The sequence below is a fragment of the Paralichthys olivaceus genome, chromosome 14, assembly GCF_024713975.1.
Source record: "Paralichthys olivaceus isolate ysfri-2021 chromosome 14, ASM2471397v2, whole genome shotgun sequence".
NCBI lineage: Eukaryota > Metazoa > Chordata > Actinopteri > Pleuronectiformes > Paralichthyidae > Paralichthys > Paralichthys olivaceus.
In genome coordinates, this window is record NC_091106.1 from 18819288 (window position 1) to 18841687 (window position 22400).

The 22400-nt window shown below is 40.0% G+C and overlaps 2 protein-coding genes across 2 annotated transcripts; both read right to left on the minus strand.

Annotated features, from left to right (window-relative positions):
- Nucleotides 1-3399: 3399 nt before the first annotated feature.
- Nucleotides 3400-12802, minus strand: perp (p53 apoptosis effector related to pmp22). Its single transcript, XM_020109490.2, has 3 exons — nucleotides 12345-12802; nucleotides 6274-6414; nucleotides 3400-5283 (listed from the first exon to the last, which is right to left on the minus strand). The coding sequence occupies exons 1-3, from the start codon at nucleotides 12547-12549 to the stop codon at nucleotides 5072-5074; spliced, it is 558 nt and encodes a 185-aa protein (XP_019965049.1). The 5' UTR covers nucleotides 12550-12802; the 3' UTR covers nucleotides 3400-5071.
- A 2948-nt stretch (nucleotides 12803-15750) lies between these two features.
- On the minus strand, nucleotides 15751-21861 carry LOC109631491 (transmembrane protein 26-like). Its single transcript, XM_020090306.2, has 6 exons — nucleotides 21519-21861; nucleotides 20658-20751; nucleotides 20379-20441; nucleotides 18951-19159; nucleotides 18750-18829; nucleotides 15751-17048 (listed from the first exon to the last, which is right to left on the minus strand). The coding sequence occupies exons 1-6, from the start codon at nucleotides 21707-21709 to the stop codon at nucleotides 16759-16761; spliced, it is 927 nt and encodes a 308-aa protein (XP_019945865.2). The 5' UTR covers nucleotides 21710-21861; the 3' UTR covers nucleotides 15751-16758.
- Nucleotides 21862-22400: the final 539 nt, after the last annotated feature.

The window sequence follows — 22400 nt, forward strand, 5'->3', positions numbered from 1 at the left end:
TGAATATCACCAATAGGCTTGTTTTTGCGGCAACTAAAAGCTAAATACAAGTATTGAGTAAATGTATAAATACTTTGCTTCTCGTATTTATGAGGTAATCATTATTTTAAATTCATGTTTGAATGTATTTTTTCAACAACAATAAATATATATAATCAAATCCTCTCCATATCTATTGCTTAGGTCCTCCCTCCGTCATGTTGATGTTATATGTGTCTTTATCATCTCTTAAAGAAAGCGGAGGTTACGGGCAAAATGTTTAGAAACTTGTTCAAATATGAGTTGAGTCTGACTAACAGGGAAAAAATAAACAAAGTGACATCAGCACTTTTCCTGAGTAGCAGTGATGTGCTTTACTCAGAAAAGTTGCAGTAACCTTATGACTCAGTTGGTGTGTATATGCCAAATACAGGTATCTGTGGTTGAATCTATGGGACGGATGTCACTTCTATCCTCTCTTCTTTACTACATATAGTGTACAAAGCAAAAATATCCCAAAGTGTGTGTGTGAGCTCTGTAATAGTTTCTCACGTTGACAGCACTTTCTCCTCCTGTGATAAAACAACTCATGGGACGATTGGAGTTCATGGTTTTCTACTGGTAACCCAGGTACTTAACATTCATGTACAGGCCTCAGAAGACATAACTCCAGACTCATACGTCTCTTGTGTTCTGACGGTGTGGCCAGTCCCTCGGAGTGACTTCTGAACCCAGAGCCCCAAAAGCCTTGGGGCCCATCCCGATATGAGGTGGCAGAAACGCGGGGAGAACCCTGAAGAGAACTGTTGAGGGGAACATCTCGATGTTCTACGAGCTCTTCTTCTTGGTGGAAAGCACCTCGGAGGCGGATCGAAACCAACCCCCTATAACAGTCACTTGGCACAGCTTAGTGTAAGGGTGAGGGCTGACTCTAACTTTACATGGTTTAATCCTCACGTTTGTCTTCACTCAGGGGGTTAAAGGTGTAGTTGACCTGGAGAGAGGAGAGTTGGCTCTGGAGCGCCAGAAGTACCAGCAGTCATGCCTGATCTCTAGTGGCCTTCATGTAGAGGTACAGGTAAAACACAGGCAAAGCACATTTACTGTCATTTTCTACTTCTATTTTACAAATGAAGATGGAAATATTCTTCTTCTTACTTTACTACAGTTATCTTATAATTGTTACTTTTCTGACTCAGATTAATAATGTAAAATATAATCAACAAATAAACTCTATATCATGGGGGAAATGGTCAGCTTTGCATAATAAGTACTTTTATTTGGGGTATTTAAAGTATATTATTGATGTTAATTCTTTTATACTTTTGCTTGAGTTTAATTTTGAATGATTACACCGTTGCATTAAGACAACTATCGGGAATGTCTGATGGAGACAGACCCCCACCGACCAACCCCCTTTTTTTTTACTCTCAAATTTAGAAACTTTAGAAAAAGTTTGGATTATACTTCATGCACAGACCAGGTGATGCCTCACTACTGCACTAATCTACAACAACAACAAATTCCTGGATCTTTGCTGTTAAATTTCAAAAAGGCGGAAGCTTCTGCTGCTGCTGCTAATTTCCATATGATATCCTGAGACTGCCCTCTGCTGGCGGTTGGGTTCCAGCAATCAGTGCACGACAAAAACAGACAATATATAATAATGTAAATAAACACAATGTAAACACCCCATAGACTAATTTAAAAGAACAATTGTAGCAGGAAAAATGATCTTTTAAATCTTTTAGGCCGAGAAAATCTCTGACCAGAGGGAAGCTACACAAACACTTTAAAGTGGATGAATGGAATCAGACAGAGCCTTCCTCAAAGACCTTTTCTCATAACGATTCATAAATTAATCAATTAGTCGACCTACAGTTAAATTAATCGTCAAATATTTTTGATATTCTAGCAGCATTTCATTCTACTTTCTCAGCAACAATTCCAAATGTTTGCTGGACCCTTTTTCCAAAGGTGATGATTTGACACTTGTCTCTGTCAGAGTAGGATTTTAAACAGGACAAAACAGTCACTTCAGGCTAAAAGAACCAAGAAGATATTAAAGATTGATGCAGAAACTTGTCACATGAATCAAAAGTGAAAAAATCCTACTTAGGTCACATTAGTTTAGAAGCAAATATTCCATTATTGTTATCGTTGAAGTTATTTCGATTTTCCTCCTCTGCTTGTTTCTTGCTTCATTTCTTTCCTTTCTCTCTCTCCATCTATCTGCCCTCCTCTCCCCTTTACAGTATTTCTCACCCTCATGTTATTCCCTCCACTCCCCTCACAGAGAAACCAGAGCTGTCACGACACGCTGAGCAAAGTCTCATACTCAGCAAGCCTGTCCCTGGGTGTGTCTCTCTGGGTGTGTGTGTGGCGTCATTAATCTTGACTCCCATCTGTGGATCTGTGTGTTGTTTGTGAACTATGTGAGTGTGTTGACGATCCCTTTGAGTATTGGAACGCACAAGTCCACTTCTTCAGAAATGGGTGGGAGACACTGATGGTGTCTAAACTATCTTTGTCAGAGGCCTTCACTGCAACTGCCTCCAGCTCATTCAAACTGGCATCACGTGATTGACTTGACTTTTCAGATGATATTGACTCTTCGGTTGATATGTCCATGTTTTTTGTGAAACTTTTGTCCGATGGGATTCAAAGCATGTGAGCTCCTGTATGTCTGTGCATTCATCCAGTGGTGGAATCATCTATAAGCAGCCAAGTAACAGAACCGCCATGTAAAACAAATTATTGGCTTTAGTCCTGAGCTCTTCCTGTGTTTTGTTTCTCCTTTCCTCGCCTTTGTCCAGACTGCATCCCTTCTCTCTTTGAGGTTTACCTCACTTGACCGTTAATGAGGAAACACATGCCTACATCCTGGAGAGCATTCTTGATCCACTGTGCTTGTGACTTGTTCTTATTTAGCAGGCAATTTGTCATTTCTTACTGCTTCCAACATGCACCTATTGTTTTAGAACATTTTTGATTTTGGCAAAGCAACACTTGATATCTGAGAGATTTATAGTCTTCTTCACTGACATGATCATTTCTTCACTGCTACTGCTGACAGACAACTCCACCTCCATTTTAAGACAACTGTCAACTCTCAATCGTCTCTTTTGTTCAGTAACGACATTGAAACAGTCCTGTAAACATTTAAGTGCCTAGTGTCCTCAAATTTCAGTACTTTTAATAGATCTGTCGCTCACACAGTTCTCTCTACAACTTTAAATAACAACTATAATACTTTAAATTCAATGTTGCACCCATGAGAAACTTAATTATTTTATCCCCCAGTGGAGACAAGACAACATTTGCACACATACATATTCGCAGAACCCCTTTTTCTTTTTTCTCCTCCTTTTCTCCCCGATCTATCTAAAGTATCTAACAAAATAATAATCAATCAAACCCTTCAAAATACTGTAATTTTTTATTGAATAAAAATATACAGACTACAAAAAAATTATCAGTTCACACTACAGCAGAAAAGAACTGGTTGATTCCTGGAAGAGGATGAAAGGCGACAGTATTTACCGAAACACGCACTAATGAAGTTGGAGCTGGAAACAGATTCACTCTGTAGATAAAAGTACGTTTTCACCTTTGAGACACACACACACACACACACACACACACACACACACACACACACACACACACACACACACACACACACACACACACACACACACACACACACACACAGAGAGAGAGTTCCTTCAAGTGTAGACCTGCCTGAATCCGTCCTGCCTCTGTTGAATCTACGTCAACTTGCCACTAATCTAAGATCAGTCACAGATCTTCCCTTTGAACGCTACTGTAATAAAACAATTATCATTATATTCAGGCACAAACCTGGTCTGAACACAAATGTAACTGTGAACAAGTCAGAGTCCAGAGAACCAGACTGAGCACTTTGATAAAACCTTCAACACAGCTGCAGAAGAAGAAGTTGGAACAAGTTCGTCTGAAGATTTAATACCTCTGTCTCATAGTCTCATCAAACCAGACAATGGCTTTAGTCTTGTTATCAAAACATGAATGCTTTTAGTGATTCAAATATTTTTGGTCTTTTCTCCAATATGCACCCACTTCGAAGCAAAGACATGGAAAACACAGGATGAGAGTCTGAGTTTGTATTGTTCCCTTTAAACACACATTTTTGACAAGGACATACATTTGGACCGTTGTGGCAATATTGTACTCATGGTACACATTCTACATGAACTGATCCCTTGAAGGAAATATTCGTTCTCAGGAAAACAGATTCATTCTCAAGTTAAATTGAAACTCATCAAAATTCTTTTCCAGCAAAAAAATTAGAAACAACAACTGCAGCCAAGTCAGAAAATTCACACGCCTCCTCCTCGCTATCATATCAACCATCACACCTCCGCGCAGACACATGAAGAATAATAATAGTAGTGTTAGAAACAGGGACAAAGACAGCACAGCTAACTCCACAGTGATACCCCTTTGGTATTAAGTCAGTAAGAATTCAAAGATTTGGAGAAAGCAAATGAGAATTATAGAAAGATGCATAAAAAGGTGCAAATGAGCTAAATCTACATATATGACCATATGTATAGATAACATTCAGCTTCCAAATTAGGATTAATGATTTCTTTAGTATTGTAGTGTAAAAAGTTTAGCTCTGATTATTGTTTTACCAAAGTTTTATGAGCACTAAGATAAATCAGGATGAAACTAAGCTCTTCACTTGAAGATGTCCCTCAGGTTAAGTGCACTTGGGTGATCTTGCATTGACAACTACAGGTAAAAAGTGAGGGAAAGGTTTTCAAACGCAGAATGTGAAAAAATACTATGGTTAAAAAAACATTAATGACGCTGACTAAAAACTAGAAGTCAGTAAATTAAAGCGGTCGCAACATCCAATCACAGCCCACTTCCGCTAAAAATTACGCCTGACTTCGGACTTCGCTCTCGGATGGTAGACGAGGTTTGTAGCATCGTGAATATTCGATGAAATTGAACAGAGTAAAAAATGTTTGAAGGCCGGGACATCCAGCTCAGAGTGTTAAGCGGACGTGGCTGCGACTGGGTGGGTGTGCAGGATTAGTCTCTAAGTGGACTGGTAGATGTATTTGGCCTTAGCCAGGCCGGACAGCTCGTCCTCATAGCGCGGCAGGCAGCAGAAGAGGATGCTGCATCCGATGCAGAGGATGGTGGCGCCCCAGCCGAAGCCGTAGGCCCAGGTGTAGTAGTAGTGGCCCTCAAAGATCTGCTCGTTGAATTTGACGGGGTAGATGATGAGAGCGATGACCTGGAGGACCACTGCAGGGAGACACAGATGGACAAGGTTAGGGACACACTCATCTGTGCAGCTCAGTTATGGTCTTTGCAAATAACAAACACATTTTTGAATTCTTTTTGGTTGTGGCACCCCTCCACCTGCAAAATGTTTAAGGCTCTCAAGCTGAAATTTATATTTCGCTACACTAACATAATTGGTTTTAATGTGTATTTTTAAATTGACTGATATGAAAATCAAACTTAATAAAACCTACACACCCACTGAAGTGCTGGATCATGGAGAACCCAACATTTAAATCTGGGTTGTTAATACAAATATGCACAAGAAATATCTGAAACATGAAATGGTGCTGCCATAAAAACACAGTCGTGGGTTTTAACATTTCATCCAAGTAAACCTCATTTAACTGTGATACAATGTTGGTTTGATTTATCTGCTCCACAGATCAAACACATATTATTTTTTAATAACTGGTGAGCGGAAGGAACCACAGAGAGTGAGTCAGTGTGGTTATGATCCCAGTTTTCCCTCTTAATATTCTTCTGTCAGGTTTCTGATTGGAGCAGATTTCAGAGTGCAGAGTGAGGTGAACCGTCTCTGGCACACTGACAGACACATCACAGAGTCTGTCAGTTATGACTGGCTTCCAGTGAAAAGCTGTGTGTTTGTGATGAGTCAGTCAGATAAACAGATAGAGCCAGCTGTTCCCATGGTAACGTCACACACTCCCTTCCATCGAAAAATGTCTGAGACACTTTCTGAATTTATCCACTTCCTTTGTCTCTTCTTCTTTCTGTGTCAGAAGTGCACACGTCTACGTCGCTCTTACAACACCTGTTACACCGTTAGTCTCTGGGTCTCGGTTTGACCTTGATGACTCAGTCTGGTGAAACCCAAACACACACATGACTAAACCAACAGTGAATTTAATGAAAACCAGTTTATCTCTTAAATGGTGTGTGTGTGTGTGTGTGTGTGTGTGTGTGTGTGTGTGTGTGTGTGTGTCTTACCGACAACAATCAACATTATTGCTATGAGGGGCATAAGGCTCAAGTTGAGTGAGCAGCACAGAGCCACGCAGGAGATGATGAAGGCGATGATGAGGATGATGAGGCCGATGATCATCAGAGCAGCCACAGCCTGGGCCCAAGCTGGAGTCCAACACAAACAAAACAACAAATGAGTCACATGCTGTGTGTAGTTCACATGAATTTTATAGATTGGTTCTCTTTATGTCCTTTAGGCTTCTATAAACATTTCATGTATTAGCTAGGGCATTTATATCCTGAAACGATGGTAACACAGCTCTTTTCTTTTTAAAACTTTTCTTCCTGAACTCTCTAAACATCATCATCCACAGTCCAGACAATGGTACTGTCAGTAAGAAGAAACTTCAGATTTTACTCAGGTCAGATAAAACAACTTGATGTTTTTATATTTTCCTAAAACATGCTAGAAATCGGTTCGTCTGCACTAACAGGTGACCTGGCGGGAGCTCCCCGTACTGAATTTTGAGTCTCCTTCAAGCAGCTGTGGGTTCAGTTGCGACTCGGCCCTCCGCCCTGATCTCCCGCCCCACTCAACACGTATTATCTTGTTAATAAAGGCAAAATGCCAGAAATTTACCAAATAGAAATACTGGCTGTCTGTAATGGAAACTAAAGGTGCCTTTAGGGACAGTGCATGACTGACAGGGCATTTCTTTCTTTCTTCTTATTATGTAGGTTTTTTAAAGCCTTGTTTCTGACTTTAAATGAGTTTCTCTCTAGCAACACGTCTTCCTGCTCTGTACTCATCTCTGCAGCTCCAACGATCTCCCTCTCTCTAACCCTACAGCATTTATACATGACGGCACATTCCTCAAGCGTAGCGAGCTTCCAGCTGATATCGACAGAGGGGGAGAAGAGCCGCCACACCCTTCACAGCACTTCTGCTCTCTGTCACTCCCCGACTTTCTGCAGAAATGGCCTCTTTAATTACATAGAAACTTGTGGCGACGATAAAGTTTAAAGCAAACAACTGCAACAGCATGATTTTATTAGCTTCTGTATCTATCGCTGGAGGAGAAAAAGAGGCTGTTACCATGTCGGCTTTAGTGATTTTTGCTCTGAAACATCTCAAGCTTCAAAAAACACACATTTTGAGTGTTTCACATGACCTCTGAAACTAAAATAAAAACCGTCTTTTGCGTTAGTTATCACCTAAAAGTGCAGGTTGAGTTTTCTCAGTATACGCGTGATCATAGTTATGCGTAACAAACTTGTGCAGATAATCCTAACGTGTCTTCTGTGGGTGACTGAAGCCAAACCCACCGTGTGGATTTTCTTCACACTGTCACACCCAGTTCGCTTACACTGGATCAGCCAACACCCTAAATTATTCACACCTGTGTCAGCGTGCATGCAATTGTGTGTGTAAGAAACTTGCTTTCTACCAGCCTGAGGCACTCCTCTTATCATGCTCATGCACACACACAAACACACTAGTTCGACGGGTTCAATCCTTTCTTTTACTCCTAATAATGTTAAGTGGCATTCAAGCTTTTCATTCTAGCGTGAACTCTGCAACTTTTACGTCAAATTACAACAAACTCAGGCTCAACCTGAGCTTCAACATGATGAAATCCACTATTACAGATTTTAGGTAACAGCTCTTCAAACACAGATTTTAAAACATGTTAAAATAATTATTCATTTCTGTTTTGATTTGAAATGAATCTCATCCGTAATTAACTTTTTTTGCTCGATGATTTTATGAATAACGAATTAAATGATCACAAAACAATATCACCTCTCTAGAGTCGATATCTTAACCACAGCCAGACACCCACCCACAACACGCTGATTTAAATAGACAAACTGCAGCCACCGTCACTGTTTCCTTTATTTAACAGTGATGAAACAGTCCAGCAGCATAGCATGCCGATGATTTCAGCTGCAAAGCAAATCTCTGACTGTCCCACACAACATTTATATAACAATCACATAACTGCAGAAATCAGCGTGCTACACCAAAAGCATCAACAAACTCTCAGTGAATGTTTCGTCTGTGTATTTCTGTTGAAACAGGTTCTGCTCCTAAAACAAACATGGTGATAAAAACTAAATGCTGAATAGAATTAGCTTCGCATTTCAACTGTGGTTTTTCAAATTATATTGCGGTGGATCTAAAAACAGTTTAATAAACCAAGATGTGTCTTCACTGCACTGTTTGAGGTCACTGACTAGAAACATTTCCATTGCATTCTTAGAAGTTTATCTCCATTTGTTTGTTGGGAAACAAGATTACGCAGAAACTATGAACAGAAAACTTGGTCTAAGGGTGTGTTATGCAACAGGGAAGAACCCATATTGGTAAGGCTCCAGATTGGCGGCAGATTCAGGAATTTCTTTTCGGCATCGCAAAATAGGGTGTTTTTGTTCATTTCACTGGACTGATATCTATGAGTGTGTGTAGTTTGGTGTCAATCCACATCAAAATGTTTGTGTCCCCTACAGCTTAGCATTGTTGCATTGTATCCCTCATGCCCGTGCTTGTTTCCACTGTAAGCCTGGGAATGTTCTGTGTACTATGGAAATGGGTGTGTATGCCTGTGTGTGTCACAGGTGAACATTCAAACTGCCGGTCCCGATCATCTGTTTCCCTCGTCTGATCAAAACTAAAGACACCAGGCCGCATTCACAAGCTTTTACACAATCAGTACAATTACAAGGTTGTTTTTTTTTTCTCCACAAATGTAAATACACGCAGACTCACTCATATACCAGAGCCAGTCGTTTCATACATTCATCTTTGAGGAGTATCTACTTTACTTCATTATGAAATGTTCAATTTCAGTTTCAACTGAGCCGACTGGAATTCAGTGACACATTGGAGTTGGTGATGTGATAAAATCTCCTGTGATCACATGTGTTTCAGACCTGAAACTGTTGCTCCATTAGTAGATGGACAGCAAATCAACAAAAACAACAATTCTGATAAATGATCGTTTTAATAACTTTTAAAGCAAGAAAAAAAAATCCCTGGTTGTAAAGAAACCACATTAACAATCCTGAATAGACTAATCTCTAACATTGTTTTACACATGGTCCACCCCTCCCACCGAACAGCACATCAGCAGCCAAACTTTGAACACAATACCAGACAATTATTCAACTGGGAGCAGGAACTTGGAACAAACGCGGAAAACAATCGTTTGTGTGATACACGGATGTTGCCATGACGTTTTCGGCCGATATATCAGTATAGAAAACGTTTTTATCTGCTTCAATCCCCAAAAAACCACATGGGTCAGACTCTAGCAAGAATATATATGAATCCAGTAATGATCTACCTTCCACATGTTTCCTCCGTGATGCCAACACATGAAAACATGTTTATTCCTGTTCTTCACTAAAAGGCTGCAGCTTTCCCACCTGGGGCGGACTGAACACATTGAGTCTGTTTGGTGCCAACATTCACCACGTCCTACATCCGCACACCATCGATTGCACTGTTCAAGTTTGTTTCCTCCGTTTTTTAGTTCAGAACATAAAAACCTTCATAACTATTCAGGAAAGAGCCGTGATACAAGAATTATCAGGGGAGCTTCAGAGAGAAAATGTTTCACAGATCCAGCCCATGGCCTTTTGGCAGCTGCGGCCGTCTTTTGTTCAACTGCTTCAGTTGTGCTGAGACTGAAACGGCAGCAGCTCCCACAAAGAAAACCTCTTGATCTACGACTTCAAGCGAGACCAGAGAATTCCTGAAAAACACGACGTGAAGTCTCACACACTAACAGGAACTAATGCCTCCACAACAGTTTACATTGGAAGAACTAACACTGATAATCACTGATAGGATTCTCTAGTTCTGAAGATAGTGAAGCTAAAGAACATCTCTCTATTCAGAATACTCTTTTGAATGAAGCGATTCCAGTTTGGCCAATTTAATGGAAACAAAAATCAACCAACTCTCATGCATTAAAACCTGGAACAAAATCAAACATTTGACATTTTGCTTGAGAAGGAGCGTAGACTATTAATCAACTATCAATATATTTGCAAGGTTAATTTTATTTTGATATTTAATTAAGTGACTTAACAGTGCTGCCCTACTCTGCACTCTATTAGATCAAATTGATTTGCGGACCAGATAGTGTCCAGGAGTTGGCAAAGCACTTCAGTTAGTGCAGAGGTTTAAACAGCCATAAATCACAAACCTAGAATCTTTACTACTATTGAGAATAATGGGTGATCAGAGCTTTGACTGAGGAATCCATAGAAGCATTGACGCTATTAACCTGTAACACGGAGTGAGCAAACCTGTGAAAATCATCAGATAAAAAGAAAGACGGGAGTTTCATTGACGTGTTCTGAAGATCATAAAATGGGTCGAGGTGCCGCTCAGACACTTCCACAACATCTGATAAGAGCAACAACAGTGTTGTCTTTGTCAGTGACTTTGTCTGTTCTGTTCAAGGTGATAGATACTTTATTTTTAATGTCCCTTCCTGTTTAGTCATTTAATTTTATTTTCTCTTTATTGCTGTATCAACACCACTGCTAAAACTAAACCCACTGACCTTTTTAAGTTACTATGACATAAATCAGCAGGTGAACACATGATTTTAATGAAGATACACATGTTTACGTATCATTTCATGTCAAAATGGCTGCTGTGAAAAGAATCTATCTGCTTCTCATTCTCTGTGCGTGGGGTGTAGATCACAAACAATTTCAAATATTCAAAGTCTGCCTGAGGTGTTCAGCTTTATGCTACTTAAAAAAGAAAAAGCCTGTTCCTCTAGTAGTGTGTTTACAGTTATCCGTAGAATGCTGCCTCCGACAAGGAAGTTATTTTTTCATCCCTGTCCGATTGTTGGTTTGGTTTGAAGCAAGATTACACAAACACAACTGAGCGAATCTTTCACGAAACTTGGAGGAAGGATGCAACGTGGTCGGGAAAAGAACCCGATACATTTGGGAACTTCATTTCACTTTCTTTAACATAGATTTTTCAACACTGTCACCATTTTCATACCATCTGGCATCTTTAGGGAATTGATATATATGAAGGGACACACCTTTACATTGTGTTGAAAACTGTTTCTTCAAATTAATGTTATAAATAATAAGTTATTTATTTATTTTGGTTATAGGTTTTTATCTGGATCTGTTTCTTATCAAAATTTGAGATACAAACAGGTTTCAAATTGTATAAATAACTATTTCTGTATTTTAACTTGACTCGTTTTGAATTAGCCTACAAAACCTTAATTATCATTCCCCACAGTACAGGATAATGACGTCATATGAGGAGGGGTGACTTTATATGAAGTAGTTGTGGGAACTTGTTCCTTGTTTTGTACCTGTAAAGCCAACAGACACACTATTACAAAAAAATACAAGAACTTTACAGCCTTGGTAAATTGACATTGCGATTTTGGAAATAGTAAATTCCCACAGACTTGGAAGGTGTGTTTTTGGTTCATCCTACTGCGTCAATCAAGCGTTTTCTTTTGTCACATTTCACAAACTTGCTTAACTAGTAAAGCACAAGTTCTGTCGTAGTCTCGTGGAGCAGAAGACAAAAAAAAAATCACCAAAGACATCATCACAACTCTGTTTTAAACTTTACTTGTATTGAGTTTTGCCTGTAGAACCCAGTCCTGTCCTACAGTGGAGGATGTTAGTTCTGTGGGGGAGGAGGTCACTGTTTGAATTAGTTGTGAGAAGTTGACACTGAGGATTTGGATTCCTGTGAAACACCCTGACACAAACACTAGACATGAAATGAGGCAGAAACTCAGTCCAATAGAAAAAAATGAAAGCTGCCTGAAGACCAAAGTTCAGTCAGAGAGCTGCAGGCCTCTCTCTGCTCAGCCTGGAGCTCCTGTTGGTTGGTTGGTTTGTTTGTTTGTTTGTTTCTGTGGACACAGTTCGAGTCCCTCCGGTTACAGAGTGTGAATGTAGAATCTAACATCCCAGTGAGACCTGCTCTGGATCAGCCCTGTTAAAACACGCACCCCTCTCTGTCGTCATGCTATTATCAGTGTGTTCTGTGAGTGTGTTTGTATGCCACGGCGTAACCGGACACTTACGGAACTCCATGAGCGACTTGCACTGCCAGTGCTCGTTCCTGCCCCGGCACTGCTCCCACATGCTGGCGTAGTGCGACTTGGCGTCCTCGTCCTCCACCCACCCGGAGCTGGCGGCGATGGCGATTATGTCGAAAATAATGGCGAAGAGCAGCAGCAGGGGGACGATCCACCTGCACCGGGGGTAGGCGATCCCGCAGCGGAACATTGTGAGCGGCGATTGGCGGCGTGTGGAGCGGACAGAGGCGGAAGGGATCACCGTCGAGTGAGAGACACGGTCCGACTTGTTGCGCGTCCTGTGCGTCTTTGCGGAAGCACTCGGCGGGTGGAGTTAGTGGGCGCTGGATTGACGAAGCCCCACCCGTGTGTGTGTGTGCGGTGCAACCTGTTCCGGGACCTGAAGGGCCGGGCTAGTCTGCTGGTGGAAGCCGAGTGAAGTCAGGCCCAGCCCCGTTTTCACTGAGTCATATTACAGGCTGGAGGAAACAGGCTGGAGCTGCGGAGGAGGAGGCGACGTTTTATTCTACTGTCAGAATAACAAGCACAAAGTTTCACTGTGATTAATCACAACAACCAATTCCACACAGTTTAAATATGACAACGACACAATTAACCTCAACCCAACCGGACGAGGCACATACCCCCCACCCCACGTTCAGCCCACATGGCACTATCACCTTCCCCTCTTTGACCCTCACATATGGGCCACTTTAGGGTCACATCCATTTTGTTCAGGCCACATTAAGGCTGGAAGAAGTGCATCATTGCGTGGAGTGGCCCACATCTGTATGCTATCTGGATCCACATTCATATTGTGCCCTCTTTACGTAATAATCCCTTTGTTCTGATACCCTAAAGTGTCTATGTTGTTTGTGAGCTATTCAATGTTAGATTAAAAAAAAGCTGCTTAAAACTGATCAAGATGGTAAAATTGATCATTTCTAAGTTGGAACATGCAACAGGTAGAGACAGACCGAGCTGTGAGAGTGTAGAGTGAGAGAAGGAGAGAAAAAGGAGGGAGAGATTCAGGATCAGTGATTCAGGACGTTCAGGACTCATCTAGCAGCCAAGTTCCATAATTATAACTACAGCTGTAATTATAGCATCCCCCAGCATTGTTCATTTGTCCACCTGTTTACTGTAAAGACTAAAATGGAGCAAAAACAACTGTAGTTTTCTGATGGTTTGATCTGGAGTGTTTTGTGTGTGTGATGGTATTAAAGCATTGCAGCCACTGCATCACTAATGTCTTTATATAGAGAGGACCACAGTGGGAGAAGGCCTCCGATTTTATCTTTGACATTCTGCTCCAAGCTTAATCAGAGCAACCTTTGTGTTGATATTCCTTTTCTGAAGTCATTTTGTCTTTATTGTTACTATTTGTGTAGATGTATATAGTGATTGTCCCTGTTATTTTATTTGTTTCATTTGATTTATTTATTTTTTAGGTTCATGCTGTAGGTTTATAAAAGTTATCTTTAATCTACTTCTACTGCTGTGACTGTGAGTTACGTGGAAACAGACCTCTTGCTAACATGAATACCTCAAGGTTACTTATAAGTTTAATGTTGCACCTTTGTCAACGATTGTGGTTGTGATGATGTAGGTTCAAATTTTCTGTTTCAAATGTTGGTGTTTAAGAAACCGTTTTCTCACAGACAGTGTCTCTAGCATGTATGTATATAAATATCAGATTTAATATTGAGCCAACACAGTCTGTCATTGATTCACTATGAAAACTCAAGATTCAGCTGCTGATACTCTGATGTCCACAGAGGGGAGCCAGTGTAACATGTTTGTAAAACAAGATTCAAATGGTTCAGTGGAAATTCTCATTTAACACGGATTTTTATCTTAAACCTCAGAGAAGCTGATACTGTGAGATGATCCCTTGTGTAATGTGTAATATGAGCAGTTTATCCTCCTCAAGACATTTATTCTTTGAATCAGAAAATCATTGACAAATATGCTCAGAGTATATTTGTGTTTATCTGTTTTTATGTCTGTAACAGTAAGAGGTAGGATAAATAGAGAGATAGATAGATATATACTTTATTGATCCCGAAGGAAATTCAAGCATCCAGTGGCAGTAACACACATTGAACATACATTAGACTTGACTTATACATTAGAGTTAACTTATAACACAGTAACCATACGTTGAAATTGGTGTGAGATGAATGTAAATTTAAATGTGTACAGAGGAATTAAGTAAATTTAATTAAATTAAACCAATCGAAGCAAAATTTAACTTTTACAGAGAAATTAAACATTTGCATAGGATTTAAATATATACAGAAGAATTAAGAATGTACCGGAATATTAAATATTGAATATTAAAGTTAAAAATGTGCAGAACATGTGCATAGAAAATAAATATAGAACTGTGTTAAGTTAACCCGTGCTAATCGTCTATACAAAAACTATATAAAAACTAGAAAGTAACTGTAGAAATTAAATACATGCTAAGTCAAAATATTACAAGGTGTACCACAGAATATTTCATTACAAAGTATTCTTATCTGCCTGTGTAAAAGACATATTTTGGAAATAATGAAGAGCAAATATAAAAATTCATGGTTTGCACTATTTTATCAGGATTTTGTCAAGTCCAGCCACATAAACAGTGACTTACAACTCGGCTTATAATATCAAAGTTACCATTATAAGGGGCTGACCCTCATTTACAGTGATAATGAGTAACAATATAAATGACTTAAAAGATTCAAAACATTAAAATAAAAATGATTTTAAAGTAGTTCAACAAATATAGTTAATCAAACACAAAAACACATCGAATAAAACAGGTAATAAAATGTGGTAAATAATGATAATGAATAATACATTTGATTATAAAGCGCCTTTCAAAACACAGTTATAAGGGGCTGTGTGGGAAGCAAACAATGAGAAACAAAAGTCATTTGAAGGTCGCCAGCATTAGAGCAGAGATACAGAAATAAAAATGTTACAGTTGAGAGAAAAGTAAAATGATCAAATAAAACATTATAAAAAAGACAATGAGAACACCTATAAAAATGAGTCTTTCAGAGAGATTTAAAAAAGCATAAACTCTTTTCAGACAGATCTCCTCAGGGACATTGTTCCAAAGAGTGGGATCCCTGACAGAAAAGGCCCAGTCACCTTTGGTCCTCAGATGGGACAGTGGAATGGTCAGTCGGGCATTCGCCGAGGACTTATGATAACAACCAGGCACATATGGTGTCAGAAGGTCCAGAGCACGATTTAAAAGTCAAACTAAACAAAATGGTTTGTAGTCATGGAATGAAATTGTCCAAGGGTTACCAAAGGGTTAATTCAGGGGGCTTTGTAGAAAGTTTCAAGTGACCGGAGAAAAGCAGATCTTCTGAGTTCAGTACAGACACGAAGGAGTAACAGGGAAAACAATCAATCAAGTTTGAGGTTTAATCGTAATCACAACATTTTCAATTATGGAATAAAAACAGAAACATGTCACTACATTACTTTATAGCCTTGGTTTTATATGAATTCAAGAATAAGGATAAGAATGCCTTTTTTGTCATTGAACAGGGTGTACAATGAAATGATACCTTCACAGTGCAAACATATAAGTACAAAAATACTAAAAAGTTAAAAAGATTTTTGTAAAGTTTAGTGAAAGTTGGAGTCATAATTTCTGTGTGGGAAGGGAAGTAAACAGTTTTTCGACAGTGTGGCGAACGTTACATGGTGTTAAACTGAATTCGCTGAATGGTATCTGGACTGCGATGTGTTGCATTATGGGCTGTTATTTATCTAGTGCTTAAGTAAATAGACAGAATGTAAACAAATGGGTCACCTGGCAGGAAAACTGTTCTTCAATCTCAGTTCCTGTCAGCAGCCAGAGAGCCTCAGTGTCATTGAGTATATCTCTCTGTCTTCCTCGCTTCCTGTTGTCTGGGCTTCACACAGTGAGAAATCTGGCCAGTCCTTGTCCGAGCAGTAGTTTGGCTTCACTTACTGTAAGTGCTGCGTTGACTGTTACTGACTACTTTCATAAACTGTATTGTGCTGGCTGCTTTAGCAATGTGCATAATCTGTTTACATTGAATCATATCAGGGTATCTCTCACTTCTTTTTCCTGTTATGCTCTGCTTCCCTCTTTTCCTTTCTTGCCCCCCTGCCGGTAATTTCTTTAATTGTTGAAGCAGCTACATTACAACTCAGGGGGTAAAAGACGTGAAGTATGAGCTTCAAGCTGAGGCGGTCAAGTGTGGAGTTTGAACTTGACAACCTCAGCCCTTCACACGTGTAAGAAAATTGTTCTCTGCTCACAACAGCGTTAATTATTTATAGCTTTTGACATCTTTAGAGCTTCAACTCTGGGCCCTTTTCCCGTCTACTGTGACTACAAGACTTTGGCTGTAACATCTCGATCCCATCTCATCTCATTGCAGACTCACAGGAAAGCGATGTCCCTGTTGCTGGGGGAGGACCTGAAGTCCTGGTATATCACAGTCAACCTGTACAAGTTCAGTATGACCACCAGGAAGTTCTTGATGGTGAAGAAACCCAACATCTGGTGGATGACTCTGGAGTAGATTATGACTATGAGCCTGACCACCAGATAGGGCCCGTCCTGAATGAACAAGGCCTCTATGATGCTCCACATGTCCCTGCTGTGTTTGGACCAGAGGGAAGACTCCCTGACCCCCTGCTCATCCTCTCCCTCTGACTTGGAGGTCACCACTTGAAAATAAGAGACAAAAAGAAAGGATGTTGATGGGAGTAATGTGTTACACTGCACATACCAGCTTTTCCTGCTATTTTTGGCTGCTTCATACAACTGCTTTTAAGATAACATGAAGTGTATGTTGAAAAATAATGGTCATTTTATCTTATCCTATCTTAACCTATCTTATCTTTGCTTATCTTATCTTATTTTATCCACATTTTAAAAATGTTTTCTTGTTCCACATGCAGAATATGAATGAACTTTCAAGAGCACAAAATGAACACAAGGTCCATTTAGTATCTGGCTTTCTGCCACATCACATGATCTTCATCAGGAATCAAGAACAAACTGTAAATGTTTGAGCTAACAATGGGCGGGAGGAGCCTTTAAATGCTCCGCTCATTTAATTTAAACATCTCAGTTCAGTGATAACAGGGCTCAACTCCATCAACTAATGAAGACCATGTGATAGGATCCAAAGCTTCACGTCATGAGTGATCTCAGACGAAAAGGAGATGAAACTCGAACATGTGAACACACTGTACGTGGCTAACAAAAGGACTTACACCCACTTATTAAGACACAAATACAAACACACACTGTTCATGTCACGCCCTCCTCCTCTGGCCTGCCTGCAGCCTCTCTCCCCCATTGTGTGTGTGTGTGTGTGCTGGAGCCGGAGCAGTCTTCCTGCTGAATCACATCCTGTGATCGAGACTTTTACTAAAACGCAAAATGTATTTTCTTTTTGCTTGAACCCTAGCATAACTTGCTCTCCTCTTCCTCTTCACCCGTCTCCAGCCCTTCACCCTGTCAGCCTCTGCTCCTGGACCCCGCTCGACTCAGCTTCCTTCTCCCAGGACACTTTGCTTGGCTCAGCCCAAGCTGGGCCCCATCCCCTGCTCAAATCCCATTCCTTTAACCCTGAAAGAAATATTCCTCTAACCGTCGTCAGTCCACTGGTCTTCACATAACACAATGAAAGGAAGGGTAGCTTCTTTTCTAAACTGCAGTGTGCATTCAAACACTAAGTGCTCTGTGCATTATGAAAGTAGACTCATAGTTAAGAACCTCAACATCTATTTGTGAATTATTCAAATCCAGGTTATCAATTATTGAGATCATTAGTGCAAGTTGTCTTTTCCGAGAACAAAGTTGTGATGTTTCTGATCAGACAGCACAAATTATTTGCTTTCTCTCATGAAACCCTTGTTTCAACAGAAAATACTTAAATTCTTTGTTCTGCTCAATTACCAACTGTTTTTGAGCATTTAACTGATAATCATTTCCTGTAATCCGCCAAAGATAAGAAATGGACTTCGTTATTTAGACTTTCTGCATTTATACAAAACTACTGGAGTCTCCCGGCCTCTCCTGTTTCCCATTTCTGTTTTCAGAACTACAGGACAGAAAGTAGGGACCTCCCCATGTCTCTGATAGGACTCTTGTGGTTTATTCAAAGCTGGGGAAATAAGAACAGATTCTTCAGTTGTTAATGATTTGACATTGCCAGAAAGAAAAGCGATTGATTTCAGCTCAACTAACTCTAAGTGTTTACTTACAGCACTGGTGTGGACACAGTTGACTTTTTGGGATGTTTTGCCAATTGATAAACAAGTTGTTGAGATTATCCCACACTGGGGATGTGATGTGTACAACAATACTCAGCTGTAACACACACCGGAGTTATTGGATTAACAGAATGAAGCACTCACCGGCCAAATGTAAGGGGAACTGCAACATGCTCCAAGTCCATACACCTAAAATAATATAGACCATCATGGGGCTCTTCTCTCTACACACGGAAACGTAAAAGTTAGTAGTTTCAGTAAACTTTGCAGCACAGGGTGTGTGTGTGCGTCCATAAAACTATGAAACACATTTGTGAATTACAAACAGTAAGATTGGCCACCCACTTGACATCTGACAGCGTCTCACTAGTAAACTCAAGGGTGTCTGCCGCCGTGCCAATGAAGATTAGGAGAAGCTGCGAGAGCTCGTCGCGGGTAACTCCGCCCCCCAGGGGGAGCAACCACTTTCCGACGATCAGGAGGATGAGCAGGATCTGATGGAGAGCCAGGATCCATTTGTTGGGACAGAAAGTTGATAACTCCTCTTTGAGAATCTGTGCAGGTAAAAGAGGCATTCAGTTATTTCTTTGTTGACCCTTTTTCCCATGGCACAGAGACATAACATGAGCTGTTATCAGACATGATCTCCAAAGTTTGCCTCCACCTTTCACACGACAGCAGTAGATTCTCTGCTCAGACACATTCACAAAAAAAAAACAGAAATCTCTGGAGCAGCAGACAGATGCGGGATATAACATATCACTGGAAATACCCTGCTGTGATCACATATTTTTGTTAACAGCACGTCGATACCTGCGTTGCTCTGTTGCGTATTAGAAACATCATTAACACTCCCACTTGTTTGCAGCTAATCATGCGGAGGTCTCCCTCTGCAGTTTGTACCGGGGGAACTGGTTGGAGAAACTCTGCAGAATCTTGGGACATTCGCGTTTTCTGATTAATGTCTGGAGATCCTCCGGAGTTCAATTTCATGAGTGAAAGCAGCTATAGTTACATCAACACACAGTTCTTGAGTATTATCTCATATATCCTTTAATGACTTCATTATGTTGCACAACTTTATTTTTTCAGCTCAAACTCAATAAAGGGTGGTATGCAACCAGTTTTTGGAGGTTGTGTCCACCACATTTCAGCTTTTTAATTCTCACAATCCTTACTACATACATGTCATAATAAGCAGATGTTGTTTGCCCTTTTAGTGGTTGGGTCATCTCTGTGGGGACACGTTCGGGCACAAGGCTTTTAGTGGCAAACTGGACTGGAAACAGAGGAAAGACAGAACCTACGTTTGTCCAAAGATTTACAAGCAAATTCACATTTCAGCATCTGTAGATTCCACTAAATGACACTTCACTTTAAATATTGTTTGTTAAAGCCATGAAAAGCCAAGAGATATAGTATAATGTCAATGTGTTTTTTTTATGGGAGGTTACATGCAGGATTATTTCTGTACCAGGGGCATGGACTTCCTGGAGTCTGAATGCCGGCAGCCTCGTGATGACATGACATTGAAAGGATGACAGATGACAGATTTTCTTGAGAAATGTGTTCTATTCTGTAACTGTTTCTCAGAGCGTTTGATTGGTTTCACTACCCTATATCTCCAATTTGCAGTGTAAGAGGTTTCCAAGAAATTCAGTGTGAGAAAAAAAACCCTGAATCATTTGTTTAATTTTCTGTTCTTTGCAGGTGTTTCATAACAGAGAATATACTAAAAGCTAAAAAGTTAAGAGAAAATATTGTTTCTTTTACCTTCAGGTAGTTCTGGCTTGTGAAGTTTTGAAAGGTCAAGTTCCTCATGAATGAGTCTTTGCACTGGAAAGAGACAAACGAAGAAACTGCTCATACTTTTTTCTCTGTACAGCTAATAATTTTAAATTAAGAATCAATAAATGAATACATTTCTAACTGCAGCTTTATGTGCAAAGACCAAGAGTTTTGTAACCTTAGCGCTCGCCAACATCTGTTATAAGATAAAGTTTGGAAGTGTTACACTCTGACTAGGAGGTTTTTGTTTCTGTTGTAGAGAACCTGAGTTTCACTGGCTGTGTTCTGTTGGTGGAGCTCCAGGAGCCAGATGGATGGAATGATACTGATGAGAAACAGAAAGATCGGAGGAGAGAACCTGCAAGACAACCAGCAGAACCAACAAAACTTCAAATAGACACCAGGAATGAATGATCGAAAAGGAATATGCAACATCTTTGATAAATGAGGAAGTGTTGAAGCTTTCCTGCTTGGTAGATGAAATATATTTGGGTTTTGTAGTTGTGACAAAACAAGTCAACTTAAAATTGAGATGAGCAGTGGTTGAATTCAACTAAGTGCATTTTCTTCATTAGTTCTCACTTTTACTTTCCTACACAGAGTATATCAGCAAATATCTTTTTTATTAAATTAACTTTATTATTCATAGTCAAACAGCTTCATATTTCATTGCTTTCAATTTAAAACCTCAAGATGCTCCTATACAAACATCTGTTTGTTGTAAATGTTTCATGAATGGGCGTGTGCTTCTCAAATGTACAGTTCAACATGCTGCATTGCACGGTTTATTTTTATTTTATATTATATTGAAATTACAATCAAAGACTACAAAATAAATGTCAGGTATGTGTTAAGGAAATTAAATAGAGGACATTTGTATACAGAAGTCCATTTAAGACAGTTTGGTAAAGTGGACTTCCAAGAATAAAACTTAAGGGGCATGACCCCTCCTCAGTGTCCCGGGGGAGGTGAGACAATAGAAGCAGAGGGACGAGCAGGATGCAGGGTCTCCACAGAGTGGGAGGTGGGGGGGCTGAGGGTATTAATACATTACATCTATTCATGCATCCTCAAAGTACAAGCTGCTGTTAATTCAAATACCACAACACATTTACAAACTCTCACCATTTGTAGTCTTCTCCCTTCCGCCTACTCAGGGTGATGATCATTTCCAGGACGAGCGGCAGAAAGAGGAAAGTCAGGAGCCAGTAGTTCGGATCTTTTTTCACCGAAGTCACCCTCCAGACTCCGGTCAGAGAGACGAGGATGAACAGGCCCCTGGTAATGACCGCACATGTGAACTTAAACAACTTCATCACTCAGGCTGCTTCCAGATCAGATTTACTTTACTCTACTCCTGCTCTGCACCAGGACAATACACCAGAGTCTGCAGCTTCCAGAGAGAGAGAGAGAGAGAGAGAGAGAGCGAGCGAGCGAGCGAGCGAGAGGGAGGGAGGGAGGGAGAGAGAGGGAGGGAGGGAGGGAGGGAGAGAGAGTAGAGCATGACGTTTTCTTCGAAAGGCTCCAAAGTTTAAGCTCCGCCCACAGATAAGAAGTCACATTTCCTGACAGTGGATTTCTATGGAAGCACTTTGTTAAATCTGAAACTTCTTATAACGAAAAAACATTTTCTAAATAATAACTTACGATCTCTAAATGATGACTCACTGAGAACAAATTATTAAATTAAATATAAAGAGTCAATATCTCATCCTCAATAAAGTATCTAAAATAATGACTTAGTATCTTAAAATAAAGTATCTAAAAAGTACAGAGATGAGTCCTTTGTCTGAAGCCATTAGGAGGTCATTTGAAACTTTGACAAGTGCGGTCTCTGTGCTATGATGCATTATAAATCCTGACTGAAAATCCTCAAATAAACTGTTCTAATGGAGAAAGTCACACAGCTGATTGGCTACAGCTTTCTCAAGTATCTGTTCCTACAGTAACAGGATACTTGAATTTCCATCGGGATCAATAAAGTATCTATCTATCTATCTATCTATC